This window comes from Leuresthes tenuis, unplaced genomic scaffold (assembly GCF_036924035.1).
Source record: "Leuresthes tenuis unplaced genomic scaffold, fLeuTen1.0.hap1 SCAF_2, whole genome shotgun sequence".
Lineage (NCBI taxonomy): Eukaryota > Metazoa > Chordata > Actinopteri > Atheriniformes > Atherinopsidae > Leuresthes > Leuresthes tenuis.
Window position 1 is genome coordinate 35,612,307 of NW_027325356.1, and position 21,003 is coordinate 35,633,309.

Sequence of the window (21,003 nt, forward strand, 5' to 3'; positions counted from 1 at the left end):
GCATGAAGAGCTGGCAAACATATCTGACCACTGTAAGCGCTGATTTAGGCCATAAAAACCTCATATGTCCATGGCAGAGATAAAGCAACCCACAGAGAGTCATTCCATCTTTGCATAACAGTCAAATCAACACAGGATTACCATCTCGATTAATACACAGAACTTCAGGGACTGGGCAATTTCTTTCTCTCTAAATCAGCATTTTTCACAAAGAGCAATTAAGCACACATATTCCATTCTAAAGTACTCTCCTGCCTTTTTATGTCCATCCAATGAGTTGAAATGTTCATGAACAACTCTAATGGACTTTATTGCTTTCAAGAAAGCCTTAGAAAAAAATGCTGATTAGTTGAGAACATATTAATTGAATGAAAAGGACCATGCAGGTAAAAACTTAATGGATTTGGACATTTGATTATTTTTCTATAGCAGTGGTTTCTAAATCTGTAGCGTCACAGCTACCCAACATATTGCTGTTCAGCGCTTATTAGAATCGACTTAACCTCCTAAAAGAGGCCATAACATCTGAGGGGAAAAGAAAGATAATCTACACTGCTTCTCTTCTCTTAAGATGTGCGTAGAAGCAGGCAGTTTAAGGACAGGGATAACATCTGGGGGAAAATTCAATAAAAACACCTGGCTGGAAGCTGGAAATGAGCTATGAATTTTCCAGTACCACAGACTGTGGTTTGTCTAGATGCAAGGATGTCAAAAACTGTAATTTTACTTTATTTCATGTAAATACAAATGTTTTGCTTATATTTCAATATTATTTTCAAATGAACAAAAAGGGCTTTTTGTTACTAATCTGTTGGTACTGTCTGTTTCATTCTATATTTATGTCACAGTGAAAACAGTATTTGCACAGTGCTAATCTATCATTGTAGATCAAAAGGAAATATTAACAAGCAAATCTCATCCCCCAAATGTTGTTATTCCCCTACAAATGGTCTATGTGCTGATTTAACAGTTCTTAACTATGTTCATGCTGTAATATAGGGAATAGGAAAAAAAAAAAATTCTTTGAATAACAAAAATTTGAAATAGCAGTATGCCATTTGCTGCTTAGAGGTTAGATTAATAGATATCCACATATGCAAGTACAATCTTGCATGAAGCACAGAGCAAGAGGTTTTCTTTGGCAGATTACACCACTTCAGGAGAAAAAAAATCTGTTCTTGTTTATTAAAACAATGTCACAATATGGCACTAAGTTGATTATATATATCGAACAAAGGCTTTTCCTATGAATTATAAGATATGTCTATATCTATAAATTTTTCAAATTTGTAGTTAAATCCTTGCTATGTGCGTGTGCTTCAGCAGTATCACTTTTTAGTGCACATCTAAATATGGAAGCATTTCATAAGAGAGGGCTTTTCTGTTTATCATTTTTATGTGCCTTATTGTACGTCATTATGAATGAATGAAAGTGTCGATGCTGTGCGAGTAAAGATGCATTTCACTGACCGATCCATCGGCCAGTTATTGGTTTCTGTATATGAAATTTCTGTTAATGATGTATTGCCATTACCTCATCGTACTTTAAATCGCTTGCCTCTCTCTTTAGGAGTGTCTGTCTTTTATTTATTTATGAAGAGAAGTTTGAGAGAGAAGTTACCTTTAACTGGAGCACCCTGACCATACTCACACAATTACATATTAATATCAGAAAGCAGCCCAGTACAACTACAGTAATACTCTGACAGTCCAATTTCATATCATCAATATAGCTAATATAATTTTTGCTTAATTTCTACTTACAATTTACATACTTTATTTGTAAAATGCTTTAATAGCATATCCTCAGAGCAACATACCACGATGGGTGTGTCTCGAACAGTGTTTTCTGGTATGACCACGCTGTAAGTGTCTTTTTCCCACTGTGGAGGCTGGTTCTTCACATTGGTGATGGTGACAGCAAGCTCTACTGAGCTGTTCCTGTTTCCTCCATCTGTAGCCACAATTTCCCTGGTGATGTAGGTCCTCTGTGACAAAAACAGACAACACAACTGAAGTGCAGAAAAGGGAATAGAATGCTTCATACTGTGCTTTTATTATAAAGACTGAATTCACATCTCACAGGTTTCACCAAACAATCCGGTATGCACATTCACTGGAGAATGACACTGCTTGTAGACCAACACGTGAAAATATGTTAATTAATTGAAAGACATAGCTCACTGTGGAGCAGCAAAGTTTTGCAAACTTAATAAAAGCAATTAGCTGTACCCACTGAAATAGGACGAAATGATCAGAGCGCATAACAGTAGTTTTTACATTTATGTCAGTTACACTAACCTATGTGTACACATTCAAATCCTGAAAAGGTTTCAGATTCATAAGTAAAGGCATAGGTTTTCACAGTCTGAGATCCATATTTCAGGGTTTTGTTTCATACTTTAGTCTCGACACTGACATACTCACATTGGCAAAGGCTGAAGTAAATAAGCAAGTAGTGCCTACAAGTGTATTACAGTTTATACAGTTGTACTCATTAGTGGAAAAAGTTTGAATCTTAAAATATGGATATGTTCTCGTAAATCATTTTTATGAAGCAAAACTACTGACAAAAGTGCTGAGTGTTACAGTGGGATACAAGGTGCTGAAGACAAAAATCCTTCAATTCCCTTGGCATGGGAAGATGGTGAGTTGTGGAGTCACAAAATAGTTTGCAATGAGTACATTGCAATTCATTCTATTTCTTGTACATGTTCACACAGAGAATAATTTTATTCTTATTTTTTGAAGGAGTATGGTGGTGGTGGTAGAGGGGCTGTTAGTGATGCAAGACTTTAGAAACAATGAAGTAAGAGAAGTAGAGACTCTCCTCTAGGCAAAGAAAAGGCTCCACTGAAGACATAATCACATATTCATACATGCTGCCTGTCTGTACTGGACCCCTGCCCCCATACTGTCAGCAATAAAGTACTAAAATGCAAAAATAGCTGCTTATTTGTCTGTATGCCGAAGACGAACCAAACTGTTTAGTGGCAATCTTAAAGTCATTACTAGATTTTATTTTCACAGGTTTTAGAATAAAACTGGAAACAACATAGAGTATCTTTTACAAACTGTCAACGAACTGTATTCTTATAACCAAAATTAGATTTAGATTTGATTAGATTTTTTCTTCCAAAAATTATTCATATATCTGTTATGTTGGAAAGGTACTATAACAACACATTAGGACAACACAGCATGAGGTCCCAATGTTAGGACCTCATGCTGTGCTGTTTCAGTTACATTGTTGCAAATGTAAATGAAATATGTATGATTTAAGCTTTTCAGTCAAATGGTTGAATATGTGCAGAAAATTGTTGAGTATTTATCTATTCAAACAAAATAAGTGTGTACCTGTGAGATGGGTTGGTTAACATACACCCAGCCTGTCAGTGGGTTGACCCTTAGATACTCTGGCTGTTCACTGGACATCGTGTATGTGATGGCTGCGTTGGTGCCAAAGTCGTCATCATGAGCTGCTACCCGCAAGAAACTAGTTCCAATCATGGTATCCTCACGAAGGAAGTCTGTGGGAGAACAAGTAGTTGTCTGCTTAACACTTTAATGGTTCTATGAGGTGGTTCTATGAGGCAAAAGTTTTCTTCTTTTTTGTTTTCATGTGCGTTCATCAGTACAGTGAGTTACAGAATAAACATCTTCCAAAAATGCTACATACTTAAAGTCATCAAACTACACTCAGTAACAATAGCAAAAAATCCAAGAGCACAGCACAAAATTAATTTGGAATTCTCTTTTTTAAATAGATGTGGGAAATATCTCTGCAACATTGAAATTACGGGATCAGAGATTTTGTAACACACATTGTTAGCTATTTGCATCAGTTTTTACTCTCGGTAGAATAAAAATAATTCCCCCCTCGTCTTGTGTTTGATCCATTTGCATATTTTTCAATCTGTAATAAAATTAGTCAAGCTCTCTGAGTTGCAGTCATAGTGTACTTTATTTATTTTACACAGGATCGACTTACACTCATAATGGATGTTCTCAAACTTGGGACTGTTGTCGTTCTGGTCCAAGATGAGAATGTTGAGCTGACAAATGCCAATGAGGGGATCAGCTGCCTGGTCGGTGGCAGTCACTGTCACTGCGTACTCCCGTTGGCGTTCACGGTCAAATTTCCTGGCTGTCACAATTACACCTGGAGAAATGATAAAGTTTATTCAACTGGCCACGCCCTCCCACACCAATATTATAGCAAGACCAAAGAGCTTCCTCTTTATCAACTATTTTGAAGATCAGTTTCATCGTGATATTTGCAATATATCTTGCCACATGAAAAAGTGTGGGGTTTTTTTTGTTTTTTTTTAAGATAATACATACAAACCTGTAATGTGATTGCACATGTCCTTTGATAAAGTTTACAAGTTTACTTCTGGACTTCTCCAACATCTTCATAAATAATGAAATATGTATCTGAAAATAGATAAACTTGGGCCAAATTCTGAAGCAGTTTCTGCTGCGCAAACGCCAGTGAGAAGAGATCCAACTAGTCTTGATTTGTTCAGTATTTGCTATACATCTAGGTGGAAGACTTCATATTAAAACCCTTTATTTCAGTGACAAAAATAAAGTAACGAGTAATCTTATTCTCCCTTTCTAAATTAATTTCCATCATCTTAGCTTTAAATCAACATATACCTTTAGACTTGCTGGCACTCAGCTAAACTAATTCTATTGCATCACACATACATCTTCTGTATATGTACATTATTGAAAGTTTTTTGTGTTTCAGTACCGGTGTCTGGGTGGATACTGAATGCAGGAACAGTGGAGTCTTTGTGCATGAAGCCATATGTGACCCTTCCGTTAGAACCCTCATCTGCATCCACAGCATGAACCTGCAAAACGAATGTCCCCGCTGGCTGGTTCTCCAGCACTGATGTACTCTCCCGGTACTGCTGACACTGAGGAGTGGCAGAGAGGAAAGATGGAAAGAGTAAACCACTGCAGTGTAAGTATGGAAAACATAGATCAATACTCCATTTTATCAAAACAGTAAGTAGAAGTGTGTGGGAGGCAGAGTGTTATTTATGTTGAAAGGGCAGATTTAAGATTACTTTAAGCAATTTTTGCTGATGGGAGAAAAATAAGTAAAACGGAAAAATAAAAAGAAAGTGGAAAGCCTAAAGCTTGAACCATTTTTATTCATCTTCTACTTTTCTAAAACTTCTTTTGAATGGTGGTACTGGTTTGGAGTCTATTCCTACACCTACATGTTAAATGATATTCCACTGCTGCTTGGCGATGTGCTCACTGTGGCCTCTGTACTTTGGTATGTAGTGCATGCGTTTAGCACTTAGAGTACTAGAACATGTGGTTCTGAAGAGGTTCAAGATCTTTTGTTCCAGCGTCAACACAGCAACATTAGTTGCAAAGTTGTTACCTTACGGGTTGTTACATTTGCTCCATCATGCAAAAGGTCAACTGTAACAGCAGATGCAGTCAAAGCTATTAGATAAGTCTGTCTCAGGGTCCATGTCCAGGTAGCAGCTTTTTTTCTTGCATTGGCCACACATGAGGAAGAGGCAGCACTTATGCCGTTGCCAAAAAAGGCAACACATTGGTGTATTTTTTACTTCGAGATTGGACTACTGTAATTCTTTATTTCTTTTTTCTTGAGCTGTCCTCAAAAATCCTGCAGCCAGAGTTCTGGTGAGAACTAACAGGAGAGATCATATTTTTCCAGTGTTAGCTTCTCTTCATTGCTTCTCTTAATCCCTTAATCCTGTTGCCAAAAAAGCACTGTCATTTTTCTTTTCTTCCTTTCCATAACAACAATGGTTTATTTTGTACTTTTTATTTGTCAGTGTGCTACTCCTCCATACGTTTTTCACACCCGCTTAATCCATTTCAGAGTTGCAGGGTGGCTGGAGCCTATCCCAGCTGCCATCAGGTAAAAAGCTATGGCAGTCCATTACAGGGCCAACACCGAAAAAACAACATCCATGATGACGTCAGCAGCTCTCTGAATCGTACAGCGATTTTAAAATGACACTGTGTGTGTTCGGAGGGAGGTGGAGCATTCCAGAGAAACATAAAAAGATCCTGGATACAGTGTTTTTTCTCAATGTGGCCGCAGACTGCAGCATATGCTCACTATTCATTGGGAACAGCGACAACAACAGTAATATCGTCTCCTTCGACGTTGACGATCGCGGGAAAAAATCTTGAACATGCGCAGAACATTCGATCCGATCCTCTGTCGTCTACATGCACGTTCAGTGTACATTTGGATCGAGTTATCTCGGGGTCTTAATTCGATCGCAAGTAACCCGATCCGATCCAATTTCTTGTCAGATTAAGCTGTTTACATGAGCTGAATAACTCAATTTTATTGTAATTTAGCCATTAATCCGATCTGATGGCACGCATGTAACCGCACTGAGTTTGTCTGTTACAAACTATTTTTCCAAGATAAGTTTTCTACAATGCACCAAATATGTAAATCTGGAATTTATTTGAACCTTTGTTTTACAGACAAATGCAAAGAAAATTACTTTCAGTGCTTCCACAGGTCACTTATTGTCAACAATATTCTAAAACCCCCATTGCACGGGGAGTCATGCACTGTCATGGCTGAATACTTTTGTAAATATTAGATTTCTCTCATTTGGAAAATTTAAATAAATATGGAATTAGATTAGGGCAAAACACTAAAAAAAATTTGGGAGAGGAAAAGAAAGACAAAAAGTTTTTATAAAATAGAAATAGTGTTGGGATTGGAGTATATCCATCATAGCTTTCGTCTTTCCAAACAAGAATGGGTCATGGCTCACTACTTTGAGTGTTGGAGTTGGTCCGTTTGTTTGGTAAAATAACCAACTCTGGTGAGGTGAACTTCAATTCACTAAAATGATTTAAAGTTAACAAAAAGATGACACGATTGTGCCGTCTTTCTGCAGGGAGAAATATTACTCTGTGAAATAACTGTGGAGGTTAAAACGTACATCTTTCTATCATTTCATTCTGCTCGGGTTTTATTCATGGAGGTGGTTCATGACGTGGACTTCGGCTCAACTTTCAGCCAATAATAAGAATGAAAATATTTGCCGGGGCATTTTAAGCAGACAGTCTAATTCTAGTATTAAGAGTTTCGATAAAACAAAGAAAACTCGATTTCTTTTGTTGTAACACACAGAAGGTTTTCAGAGGGCTCTGAAAAAACATCACACCTTATTAAGATGTAAAAGACAGGAAATAAACAACATACTCTGAACTAAAAGACCATGGACTCCTGGTGTGGAGCTGGAATATCTCTCAAATTCAGATGTACATTTGTAAAGATACACATACGAATAAAGAACCAAACAATGTTATCCTCCTGTGTTTGGAGAACAAAAGAAACAACAGGAACCATCAGTTAACAGTTGAGTTACTTCATATAAAGGTCTGATTATTTAGTCACTACTAGTTTTAACTACTCTGTGCTACAGACCACTAGATGACAATGTGGCTCCATAGAAAAGTAGTATTTTTCCTCAATCATTTCTTCGGTATTGTGCTATGTACGATCTTGAAAAAGGTATCAAAATGCAGATTGAGCTATCACTAAACAACCTAAAGAATCTGCACAAAGGTATAAAACACATTTAACACAGTTTTAATAATCCAGCTGAGACTGAATCTGAAGAAAATAGTTGGCAGAGGTGTGAGAGGTCCGTTTCTTGTCTTGTTAGATAAAAGGGAAAGACATGTCAAAGCAGTCTCTGATTTACATATCCAGATAAGGGGAGAACGATTTGGTCTGTCTGAGGATCCTTACCCTACCGTCACAACAAAGTTATTTTGTTTATTCAGTGAGAGCTTGATGCTTCAAATCACTTCCAAAGGACCAAGGTTATTGTAAATAAAGGTAATGCCTGTCTCTTCCTGGTGTGGATGACCCACATCTGTGTCTTTGAGTCGACATTTCCAAACGAATGTTTATGGGGCCTCCCAAAGATCAAGTTCCACGTTAATCCACACTAGAGTTCACTACAATATATAAATAATGATATCCAGAAGAGTACCTTGGAAAACCACTGTTCACGCAAAACAGGCTTGAACATGTAACGTATAACTATGTTAGCATCAAAGTTCTGTCTTTTCCCGAGAGGTCCTGAGTTATTTCAGGAGAGCAATGATTCAAGATTAAAGAGATTCAAGATTCCTTATTGTCATGTACCATGTAAATACGTGCATCATTACTAGCAATTCAATTTGTTGTGCTTGGCGTTAGCTCAATTTACATGTTAAGCACAAAATCTAAAAAGTCTAGAATCTAATAATAATAAAAATACAATATAAATTAAATAACATAAGATAAGATAGCCCAGACAGAGTCAATATGAAACAAGTTCAGCTCTTTGACAGAGAATCATACACCTCCCCCACTCTGAAGACCTTTCCACATGTCCTTGCTGTTAGAGCCTCTGTAACATGACTCGATCTTGTTCTTCTATTGTCTATTAGCAGTTCTGACCCTTTTCCTCAAGTCATACTGTGCTTTTGTGTGGAGTGACCAGCGTGGAAGGCTGCAGCCGGTGCCCTCAGCACCGAGCAGACCACTCCGTTAACCCACGCTCAGTCTCATTTAACAGTGGGACTTTATAGACACAATGTGTGTGCTTGGCTGGCCTGCCTGCAGTACAGATTTGTTTCCTGTTGAAAATATATTGTGCATCATGATGATGAGAATGGGACAGTGACAATCACATTGTGACCACAGTGTGAATCACAGTGAGTGTTGCACAACTGAAATCTTGTGTGCAGTCTGAATGGACACAGGTTCCTCTTGCTACTATGCAACATATAGTATTCACAGTTGCCAAACTGATTGAAATTGTAATTAAAGGTAGAGCTAATAAAACGCAAACGTGATTATACCATTATTTCATTATGATTATTAATTATTAATTAGACTTCATTGCCAGCATGTTTACATGCAGGTGTGCACATTGCATAGTGGACTTGTGTCTGTGCTTGTCCTGTTGGATCTCAGTGTAGCATCTGATACAGTCAATCAGAACATTATATCGCAGAGACTTGAACATGTTATCGGGATTAACGAAACTGCATTAACCTGGTTTAAGTCATATTTATTCCATAGATTCCAGTTTGCTCTTGTAAATGAAGAATCTTTTTCCACACTCTAGAATAAGTCGGAGTTCCACAGGGTTCTGTGCTTGTACCATTTATTTTCAATTTATACATGCTTTCATTAGGTAAGATTATGAGAAAGCAGGTCATAAATTACCATTGTTGATGCTATGCTGATGATACTTAGCTAGATTCATCTATTAAGTCAAATTAAACCTGTCAACTACCAGCATGTCTGAAATGTATATAGACCTGGATGACTCAGAAGTTTCTGTTTCTAAATTCAGATCAAACTGAAGTTGTTGTCTTTGGACCCGAGTGCTTTAGAATGAAACAGTTCAGCTGTCTAGTTACTCCAGATGATATTTCCTAGACTTCTAGTACTAGAAAGAGGAACCTTGTAGTCATTTCAGACTAGGCTCTGTCCTTACATATAATCCATTCTCCTCCTGAACTTCCATTCTCCTCCTGAATTACAATAATGTGCAATATCATTGTATCCTCATATGCAATATTACCATATATCTGCTCATTCTGCTGCTCATTCTTCTGTAACATATCGCTTGCTTTATTTATTCCATAATACATTATCATAATGAATTGCTGGATCTTCTATTTTACTTTTTATATTTTTCTGCCATTTACATTTTTATATTTATCATATTCAGTACATACACTTTCAATCAGCTGATTTGACCCACCCACACTGCGTATTTTTGTCATTTTAATATATATTAGGGCTAGGCACATTAACGCATTATTTTTGCGGTAACTAATGAATTAATTCATTATTGCTGATAATTAATTGTGTCCCATTAACACGGTTTTTATTATTTATCATTGAAAACGTCTGTTACTCACCGACTTTTATTTTGAAAAAGTACATCGTGAGCGAGTCTACTATGTTGCTTACTGCTGCGATGCTCACAGGAAACAGTCAGAAAAGAAAAGAATGGCGAAAGAAGCGGGCTAAACAAACATGGAGAAGGTTACGGAACTTTTACATGGCCATTTTCATTTCAAAGTTCTTCCAGACGTCGCAGTCGACAGAGCCAAAGTTATTTTTAAGCACTGCAACGTTGAATTGTCTTATCAGTTGTAATAAAAGTCCGTTATATGCTACTTTTGAATTCATTATTGGATTTTATATATAACAATGGGAATATACATCATCTGCCGCTTATCCGAGGGTCGGGTCGCGGGGGCAGCAGCTTTAACAGAGAAACTCAGACGTCCCTGTACTTCCCCCAGCTCTTCCGGGGGACCCCGAGGCGTTCCCAAGCCAGCCGAGAGACAGTCTCTCCAACGTGTCCTGGGTCTTCCACACTGGGAGGAGACCCCGGAGACAGGGAATAATCGTGACCGTCCACCACTAAGTGCAGACTTCTGGGATCTGCACTTAGTGGTGGACGGAGGCGAGCCGAAGCTGCCTGCGACATTGGGAATAATCGTGATTAATCACAGGAAATAATGTGATCAACGCGATTAAAAAATGTAATATTTGCCCAGCCCTAATATAATTTTTTTCACTTGCTCTTTAAATGTATGCGTCGCTCTTTGCACTCCTAATTACCCCTCAGGGATAAATCCTTTTTTTTCTGATATTAAACAGATTTCTAAGTCTGCCTTTCGTTTACCTTCATAATAACATCAAAATTAGGAACATAGTCTCGGAGTGATGCAGAAAAACTAGTGCATGTATTTTTTACTTCGAGATTGGACTACTGTAATTCTTTATTTCTTTTTTCTTGAGCTGTCCTCAAAAATCCTGCAGCCAGAGTTCTGGTGAGAACTAACAGGAGAGATCATATTTTTCCAGTGTTAGCTTCTCTTCATTGCTTCTCTTAATCCCTGTTAAATTCCGAAAAGAATTGTTTCTGTTTCCCACATATAAAGATCTCATAGTGCAATAATTTTCAAACAGAGAATTTTGAAAACATTCAAACTGCAGGTTTACTTTTGGTTCCCTGAGTTTCTAAAAGTAGAATGGGAGGCAGAGCCTTCAGTTATCAGGCCCCTCTCTTGTTAAACCAGCTGCAAGTATACGTCTGGGAAGAAGAAACCCTCTCTATCTTTAAGATTAGACTTAAAACTTTCCTTCACATTCATCTATAATAAATGTAGGTTTCAATTTGTATCAGTTCATGTTTACATACCTAACAAAATTAGATTTATTCTGTGCTTTTAGTTTGTGCAGTGATGCAAGGTAGCTATACCGTGTTTTAGTTTCCAAGAATTGTATCATTCACTGCATCATTCAGGGATGTATAATAAAGAGACTTGTTATCCTCATTTCAACATGGCAATGTTTAAGTTGCTCTCTCTTACCGTGTACATTTTCTTTTTCCTGTCTAATCTTCCTTAGTTCTTCTGCATAAATTCTTTTTTTCAACTTTTCTGTGTCTAACTGGAGTATTAATGTGCCACAGACATTCTGCTAATGCCTTTGTGCGACACTGCCTTTCCTTTGCTTCACTTTTCCATGCTTTTGCAACAATTGCTTCATGTTTCCCAAAGATTAAGAGGGTAGATGTCAGATTTGTGCATGTTTTGGAAGGATGCAGGCGTGCAATAAATCCAAATTATCAAATGGAGGGCTTTTATGTGTTACAAATGGCTAGTCCGTGAGAAACAAATCATTAACAACTTAGGACGAGCAGATGAACACAAAAACAAGTCTATACACAGGGAGATGCCATGGGCAGTTGGGAAATTGCTCAAGCTAACATGCTGATAACTCACTTCAATGAAAGTATGTAAATGATACCAATATGCACTATGTTGAGTGAATATAATGAGAAAATAACTGTCGAACTATAGAATCTCCTCCTGTATCAATTTGGCAGATTGAATCTGGTCTTCTCAATAAGCACTGGTCCTTTACATAAATTAAGAGGAGACCACTGAGGTGAGGATAGTGGAGAAAGAACACCTTGGATGGTCCAGCAGGAGAGGAGGACACGGGGGCATGAACATCTGTGCTCATTTACTTGCCTGCTGTCACCATGGTTCCATAAGTACCGTCAAATGGCTGAATGGATGAACAGAAATTAGGATAAGATATTTGCTTACCTAGGACTAAATACTGAGTCCAGCTGTTGACAGAGGTGCTGCTGTCATTACCTTCTGTGCCTGTCCTTTACATCACATTATAAAGAGTAAAGTCCAGGGTCATTTTTTTTCAACTAGAAATATAGAATGATAGTAAACCTAACCTGTGAAGGCAGATCACACGACTTTTGAAAGCTTAATTTTCTCCTTGGTTATTTCTGAATGCATCATTAGTGATTCTGGTTTGTGGTATTTAAACATCAGATCTTGTACACCTGATAAGTCTGATATTGAGTAATATCAGACTTATCAGGTATCTTTTAAGGTCATATCAGCGAGCCACAGGCCTGCTCTCTTTATTGTAAGCTGCCTGTTGATTTTCTATATGGTTTCAGCGAGGAGTGCTGTGGGGATTCTTAGCCCAAAGCTTTGCAGCTTACTTCAACTTGGCTAACAGCAAGCCCACAAGCCTCGGCCCCCGCAATGCTCCACCAGTTCCTGGGATTTGTTAAGTTCCTCTCAAGAGCCTACTCCATGAGACTTAAGGCTAATAATAAATGTGATCATTGCCTATGTGTCTGTAGTCTTACTGCCACTGGGAAATTCAGAAACTGCTACATCTTAGGATATCTATACAGTCTGTATCTGCATCTCTCTGTGTCTCTTCTTCTCTTTCTTGGTCTACTGATATTGCCTTGAGTTCCAGAGGGGCTGCAGTATCCTATATGATTTGACATCAAAACAAGATAAAAGGGCTTTTCTGCTTCAGTGTTCTGTTATTGGGGACAGGAAACATCAACTATCTACAATATCTTCACTAAGAATAAACACTCAGCATCTCTTTACTTTAAGTCCCAGAAAAGGTGTACCTTCGGAGAGGAAGAGCTGATCTCTTTCACTTTCTATTCCTTATTGATAAATTGTTCCATCTCCAGCCTCTCAGTCATCTTTTAACTGCTGCTGCTGACATCTTGACTCTAGACCTATGGCAGCATTTTCAATAATACACAAATAATAATAATAGCTATCATATGTATAGAACACACAAAATCTGGTTGATGAATCCCTCTTCTTTTTTTCTGTCATTCATTGTCCCTCTGTTTCTCTCTACAAAGACATAAAGCAGAGGGGAAAACACTTTGCCCTCGTGAGAGAGTGAGCAAGCTTTACTCAGCAATCCCTCTCCTAATCTTGGCAAGTCATATCTCAGGGGACAGAAAAGTCACCTAATTTAAAATTGAAACATGGCGAGAAAAAAGCAGGTGGAGACGTAGCTCCTCTAGAGTAGGGCGGTTGGGATTTCTCCCACATCCCTTAAAGCCTTAATTAAAAGACTGAGATGATATAGGAGTGAGATGTGAAAGCAGAGATGAGGGTCAAACTCACTAATCGCTCCTCTAGAGAGGAGAGGTAGAGGCTAATGAATAGAGGAGATATAAAGACAAAGACACAGATACAGAGGAATGATGGAGAAAAGAAAACTTGAAGAGAAAAAGATACGGTCTGATATATCAAAAAGGCGTAAAAGAAGAGAAAAACTGCATAGCTACCAGAAGAGCAGGTGCTAATAAAACACCTTTTGGTATCCAAGCAGGTAAAGAGCCAGCATAAGCAACACTTAATTATGTATGCATGTGACCTCACCTTCTCAAAGACGGGCTTGTTGTTGTTCACATCATCCACTCCAACTATGACCTGGGCTGCGGATGTCAGTGCCTGAGGTCCACCTGAGGCATTGTCATCAGTGGCAGTAACGTTGAGGACATATTCAACACCTTGAAGGCGAGGCGGTGGGCTGGAGCGCAGCCGGATCAAACCTTCAGTCAAACATAACATTCACAGTGGTTAACACACACTCTGTTGTTGTTAATATAACATATGTGAGACTTGCTGATAGTACACTTAACCTTAAAACATCAGTAAAAACTCTGAAATTTGTCCATGAGGTTTACATGTTTCTTTTATTTTTATAAGGCAGTTAAAATGTGTTTGCAGATCATAAAAATATCGGTTCAGTAGTCCCTTTTAGTTGCCATGACATCATGATTTGTACTGACATGTGTCACAAAATTAAGGGGAAACACATGTGCTGAATAAATGTACCAGACATTGTTAATAAACCGCTCAGATTACACAGTTTACAGTACATCAAAGAGCCAAACACTATGACCACTCACACAGCAGACAATGACTATCTTGTAACAAAGCTGCCCTACAAGGACTGAGATATATTACATGTTGCATGAGCTGACACAAGCAATTTTGACAAAAGCCAAATCGATATGTGCAGTGGACTGGGTGAGAGCATGAAGCCTGTGGGGTGGTCCCAATCACCAGTATTAGTGGTGAGCAGGGATGACAGTGGAGGCCCAGCCTGATTCTAAGCAGCCATATTAACCATAGTATCGGTCACAGTGTGTTGTCAGAATGGAGGTGATAACATTCCGGTCAGGCCTTCATTTTGTGATGCACAAAAAGTTGGGAAAGACCCATCCAGTTTTGCTTTCAAGTATATAATCAAAATGAACATGCACAGTAATGTACCGATATTACTTTACCAGAAGATATAGATAAATTAATGTATGTTTTAATTCTCTATATTTCACTGTGTTCTGAACAATATGTCATTCTGAATACAAAATTCATTTATCTGCCTCAAATCCAGAGTTAATATAAAAGTTCAACTGGAACTTAAAACTTCCCTTTTTAGTATTTCATCTTTATTCCCCCCAGTGAAAGCTATGGTAAATGGTGGGGATAAAGTCAGTTCTTTATCATTATAAAATTCGATCCATTTTTTAATAGTTATCTAAATTATTTAGAAAATAAACAAACATAAAATGAAAATATTTAGATCAACCCAAAGGTGTGCAGAATGAATTTTTAAGAATGAACCAACTAAGACCCTTCTGGACACACACACACACATCTATTTATCATATATATATATTTATTGCATAGCATGGTTGCATATTGTGAACAACGTTAAGCAGCTCACAAATTCCATCAACATCTCTCTTCGGATGGAACAATGATGAAAAAAGGGAAAACCCTTTCTAATGGACTGTGGCTTTCCGATTTCAGTTTCAGTAAACTCTGACACATTTGTCACTGATTATGACAACAGAATATATGAGAGCAACATTGAGTGGTATTTCCTTTTAGCACTGTCATTATAGAACCACATTCCATCCTTTCTATTACTGACTTTTTCAGTCTGGTGCATGCACCTCATCTCCATCCCACTCTCTGTTTTGAATGACTCTCCCCCACTCTGTATGCATCTCATCATTTGGTGCTATATTTACTTTGTCTGTGTGTTGGTGAAAAAGTGTGTGTGGGCTAAAAGTGTGGACACACTTATTACATCCTCCTTATCTTCAGAGACAGGGGCAGATGCTACTGGTGTCACATGCTCATTTGATTGCTGTTTCACAAGAGACCCCGAAATTGCATTCATATGTACATTTATCACAGATATGCATGTATGTGTACCATTCATTCTTCTATCTCTGCTTCCCAGACCAAGGGAACTGATGAGACAGATTACAGTCAGAAGATTCATGATTTTTATTTTTCATCCTGTTTTTGTGTATATCTGTGCGTGCAATTTTCTGATAACAGTGACTGCACCTGAATGAAACATGTAGACTGAAGACAATAATCAAAAGATTTGTACAAGGCTCTGAATAAATTACAAGTATGATGAAAAAAAAAGAGGAAACTATTATCTCTGCTTAAGTTACTGCTACAAAAGGTTATGATTGTTTAACTGCACTGGCACAGTATGTCCCTTTTCTGTGTTATTGCACAAGAGATGGAGGGTTGCCATGGAGGGGGTGTCTGCCGCGAGGTGTTTGTCAAAAATTGCCGATTCCGTTGCCCTACTGCTCACAGTTAAGTACATGCATGTGTGTGTGTGTGTGTGAGTGAGAGAGAGAGTGTTGTGAAATGCAATCCCATCTGAACTCATGGATACAAGCATACATGCTTGTTTTTATGTAGAGGAAAAAGATTGAAATAGAGAGCCAAGAAAAGAGCAACACTAACATACTGTGTACTGCAGGTGTAAAAGAAGAATTTCTTTGAATTTCTTTCTGAAGAAAGATGTTTAATGTACATAGTGTCAGACACAAAAATAGTATTAATATAGGCACACTCATGAGAACAGAGACAAGACACTATTCAGCAACTGTTACTGCAGAGGTTTATGTTAAGCATAAAAAGTAAGGCAGCAACTTGTTTTTGGCTTTTTTTTCATGTCGTACTACATTCTGTACTGTGTAAGCAGACAAATTAAAAAGAGACAATGTTTTGTGAAAGCCTGTAATCATTTTGCTTCAAAGTCTAATTTTTCCTTAATAGAAATGTGTGTTGCCTGCTGGAGGTGAAGGAAGCCCAGATTCTGCGGTTTGGGGCCAACAACAATATGCATGCAGCTTGACTATTTTTAATTGTATTGGTTGTATAATAATATTCTTTACCACAAATTCCTTTAACTCCCTGTTTAACGCCTCAGAGAGAAGGGCACTATTAAGTTTAAAGTTTTTTTTTCAATTTTGAGGGTTGAGCCTAAGTGGTGGTTTATTGCAGATGTAGTCAACACCAGGTCACGGACTACTCAACATTCACTAAACAGGAAGTTGCATTAAATGCATTCTATAATAACCTACTGCCTCTTCTGTCTGTTGTTTATGGTTTGTTAAGAATGAAAAAAATGTTACCTACATGTTTATACAATTTTTACCTGACCTGGGTTCAAATCCCCTGCATGAAAGGTACTACCACCAGTAGGGGTCCTCAGGCTAGACCCCCTTACCCTACCCACCTGCCGGTGTAAGTCGCTTTGGATAAAAGCATCTGCCAAACACATAGACAAACATTATGAAAGGAGAAACAGACAAGAAATGTATGAAAAGTGGACACTATGCAAAAAAGGTGTGTACAACAAATCATAGTACAACAATAAGTCAAACCAGCAGTGTGTGGTATGTGTGGGATGAGCTTTAAATGTTGAACTATGTTAATAAAGCTTTGAATAAGAAGATCGTGATTGTGCCAATGAGAGTAAGTAAACCATACCAAACATGTCACATCATCTTTAAATATATACCAATGTGATTGTTCACATATTTTTTCACTTTTTGTATGAACTCAACTCAAAATGATAGTGACCTCTAAACTCCCCTTGATATGAACTGGTTTCAAGTTATTCATCAACTGGAACTTCTACGATACTACAACTACCCATACATTAAAAAAAAAAAATATATATATATATATATATGTATATATATACACAGATATATATATACATAAAATAAGAAGGCTTTAACCTTAAATCATGGAACTCCTTTAAAAAGGATACATATTGATACAAATATTGTCAATAATATCAATATTGATGTATTCAACTGCATTAATTGTTAAAATCATGATTGACTACAGAATTAAAAGTTTACCATCATCCTACATTGATGAGTTACAACCCAAAAAATAAATAAATGAATAAATCACAGCAACAGGTCAGTGGTAAAGGACAGTTTGGGCTGAATTAGCTTTCGAGCACATCCCACAGGTACTAGTTGAAATGAAAATTTGGGGAATTCTGAGGTTTTTCTGAGACGTTTTGAGTTCTAGTACATTGTTCTTACTATGGGAGGCTGCCACAGATGGAGTGTCGTTTTATATGTGTGTGTGTGTGTGTGTGTATGTCATTAAGGGGACACAAGCACAAAAGGACATCAACTTATAGGGATTTACATGTGGGGACCGAGTATCAGTCCAAATTAATCTAAAGTGATTTTTGAGGGCTTGTGCGAGCATGTATGTCCTTCCATGCATTAATTAAGTCTCAATATGGGATTCCTCTTGATCACTCTTTCACGAACACTTTTAATTATGGGATTTTTTTTTTTCATTCTTCAATTGAAATTAAGTCGTTTCCTCAGACAGAGGTATTCAAGCCAAACCTCTCACTTTTCCACATGAATATCTTTATAAAAAAAGGAAAACGTAAAGAAAAAAAAAAGTAATTTGGTTGTACTCTGACACGACAGCCGAGATGGCTTCTTCTGAATTTCTCATTATTTAAACCAAAAAAGACAATTGTGCATGGCTGGTGCTGATAGGGGTTGCATAATAGAATAGGGTTAAGAAAAGAAAAGAAAAAAATTGCAGGCTGAAATTAGACTAAAATTAGAACAATTATTTGCCACAAAAGGATCATCCAACTGGGGTTGATAAAAAATGTCCAAAAAACAATCAAGTATCTTTCCATTTAAACAGAATTTCTTTTAAAACTATAATCAAGGGTTCCAATTATCTGACAAGGTTTGGCATTTATATATTCGCTGGTAAGTGCCAGCAGAAGTCATGAAAATGAATAAAATCCATCCATCCTTTTTGAGCCAAAATGTTCAGGCAATTCATTAAGTAGTTTACAAGGTATTTAAAAAGTGAACACAGTGACTGTTCATTCGACTTCTACTTCTACTTCTAAATAATCCTGCAAAAATGCATCCAATGAGTCAAATTAACATGACCAGTAGCAACAATACAAGATACGAGGACATGTCATTCTCAAAATCTGAGTAAAGCAGAATGAAACTGCTCTGAGCAAAGTGAAGTTGGTTTTGACCAATGGTGGTTAACAAGTGGTCACAAATGCAGACTACTTATACATAATATTTCAGTTACCTTCCAACTGTTGCCAGGTATGATGAACTATAGCAGTAGTGTTTACATTAATCTAAGATGTCTCGGGTGGAAATTTGTAAAACTGTCAGAGGGAAGATGAAGTGTGTTGGTGGTAATTTTCAGCTCTTTATCAACACGGCTCTGAACAAAATCAATCCACCAAGCATCCACTTCTCTCACTAGGTGCACATCACTCTAACCTTGCCACGTAAATAAGCCGCAGTGTGTAACTTAACTAAGTAAGTACACATTCTGACTCCTAAAAACATGATATGAAATATTCAATCCACTATGTATAAATCAGATTCCCTGCGCTGGTCTGTAGCAACTTTGAAATTTGAAACTTTCCACTTCACAAAAACCACCTAGGTCATCGTCTTTTTATTTCTCTCTGATTTAGCAGCCCATGCGCTGCAAATTCTGACACCTAGGGATGACAGAAACAAATTAGACAGCTGGTTATTTGTCAGATACACATCCAGTGGTCATTGTTAGCCACTTTGAGGCTATTACAACGTACTACTACTAAGCCTGTGCTACGACCCAGCTCAGCCAGAAAAGGGAAAGTAATGCTGGTTAAAAGAAATTCATTATTTGGTTTGAAAATTAAAGTGTTCAACAACAAAAGCAAAACTCCAACTGAAAATCAGGGCCTGCGAGTGTTGACCAAACAAAGAAACAAACAAAGTAGCTCAATCTAATCAAAAAACAACAAGACTGCACTCGCTACCCAAACATACGTACAGTAATAAACATTCCTGGTCCTAATAAGTCTAAAAAAAAACTAAAAAAAACAATAACTAAACCTGTCCCCTTTCTCAACAGTTTCCATGGAACGCATCAGTACAAACACATTAAACTTTCAGACAAAGCACCATGGCTGTGTCAACAGCTAAGACCAACTCACACAGCTTACACCCTCATGAATGTGAGCATTACAACTACAACTAATAAAAGATGCATTTTATGATAGTGCCAAATTAGATACTGCTTATGTGCTACAACAACTCCTTATATGATGAGAATGAGAACTGTCGGCAATGAAAGAGGTGAAGTGTAACACGACTGCATTCATGTCGGTCTCAGGCAGCTCGCAACAGCAGCTGATCTAGAGCACATTAAATTATGACTGCTTTAGTACTAACTGAGATGTACTAAAGATAATGAATGCCTTTCATGATATTCACCAATGTTTGTTTTATGCGATTAACTAGTCGTGAGTTTTTCTTTTCTTTTATGCACTTCACATTTAATGAAACAATAAATTATTGAACTCAATAAAGTTCCGCCTAGTGCACATCAAATGTACAATAAACTAAATGCCTCTCTCTACCCAGTCACAAAGACATCATCCTTTTGTACAAGATGAATCTGTCCCTTGACATCGGAGTTGTGTGGAATAAAAATGTAATTACAAATGTAATTTCTTTTCAGCATAGGAAGTTGATGAACTTTTGACAACAGGAAGTTTAGTTACACACCAAATGCACAAAAACTAAAGACTAAAAATGAAATAAATAATAATTTATCATTTCATTCCTCCCTTTAAAGTCAAGATAACCATGAAAAATAACTCATCTGAGGATTCAAGAATAGAAATACATCCCGTGAAGGGCTGAAGCTAATTCTTTTAAAGATTAATCTAGCTCTATTTTTTCCATAAATCTAATGATCCCTTTCTGTTTGTTTTACTGATATTTTGGTTAATCAACTAATAAATAAATAACAGAACTGTCATTCATTGCTTAAACATATTCTGGGTATGCTTGACTATAGCATAGACTGGGGGGAAAATCATAGACTTGCTCATTCTGGTCAATATCAGGTTCATGATTATTTAACAAACTACTCAGCAACTTTGAAAAAAAAGCATAAATGTATATTTTATTTTTGCTGCTTTTTTAAAAGCAGAATTGCCTTTTAATATAAGAGTATCTAACCCTGAACTTTAAAACAACTTCGAAGCAAAGAAATGGAGAGTAATGTCGAAGTGTGTTGGTGAAGGATTAAAACGACTTGTGCAGCCTGGACTACGGAATGTTTGTGATCGTTTTGCTAACTTGTAGAAGTTTGTGGTTGTCGACAGGAGGCCCTGGGCTACTGGTGCACCTCTTGAGACCTACACTGAAGCAGTGGTGAGTAACGCTCCAC

The 21,003-nt window shown here is 37.4% G+C and overlaps 1 protein-coding gene across 1 annotated transcript in view; it reads right to left on the bottom strand.

The window, feature by feature from the left end:
- LOC140302177 (neural-cadherin-like) overlaps positions 1–21,003 on the bottom strand; it is a 216,499-nt gene that overhangs the window by 142,394 nt on the left and 53,102 nt on the right. Inside the window, exons 7-11 of the mRNA XM_072380982.1 lie at positions 13,798–13,970; positions 4,760–4,928; positions 3,992–4,162; positions 3,358–3,530; positions 1,821–1,988 (exon numbers count right to left, since the gene is read on the bottom strand). Of these exons, the coding sequence (XP_072237083.1) occupies positions 1,821–1,988; positions 3,358–3,530; positions 3,992–4,162; positions 4,760–4,928; positions 13,798–13,970 (854 nt within the window). The remainder of the gene's footprint in view (positions 1–1,820; positions 1,989–3,357; positions 3,531–3,991; positions 4,163–4,759; positions 4,929–13,797; positions 13,971–21,003) is intronic.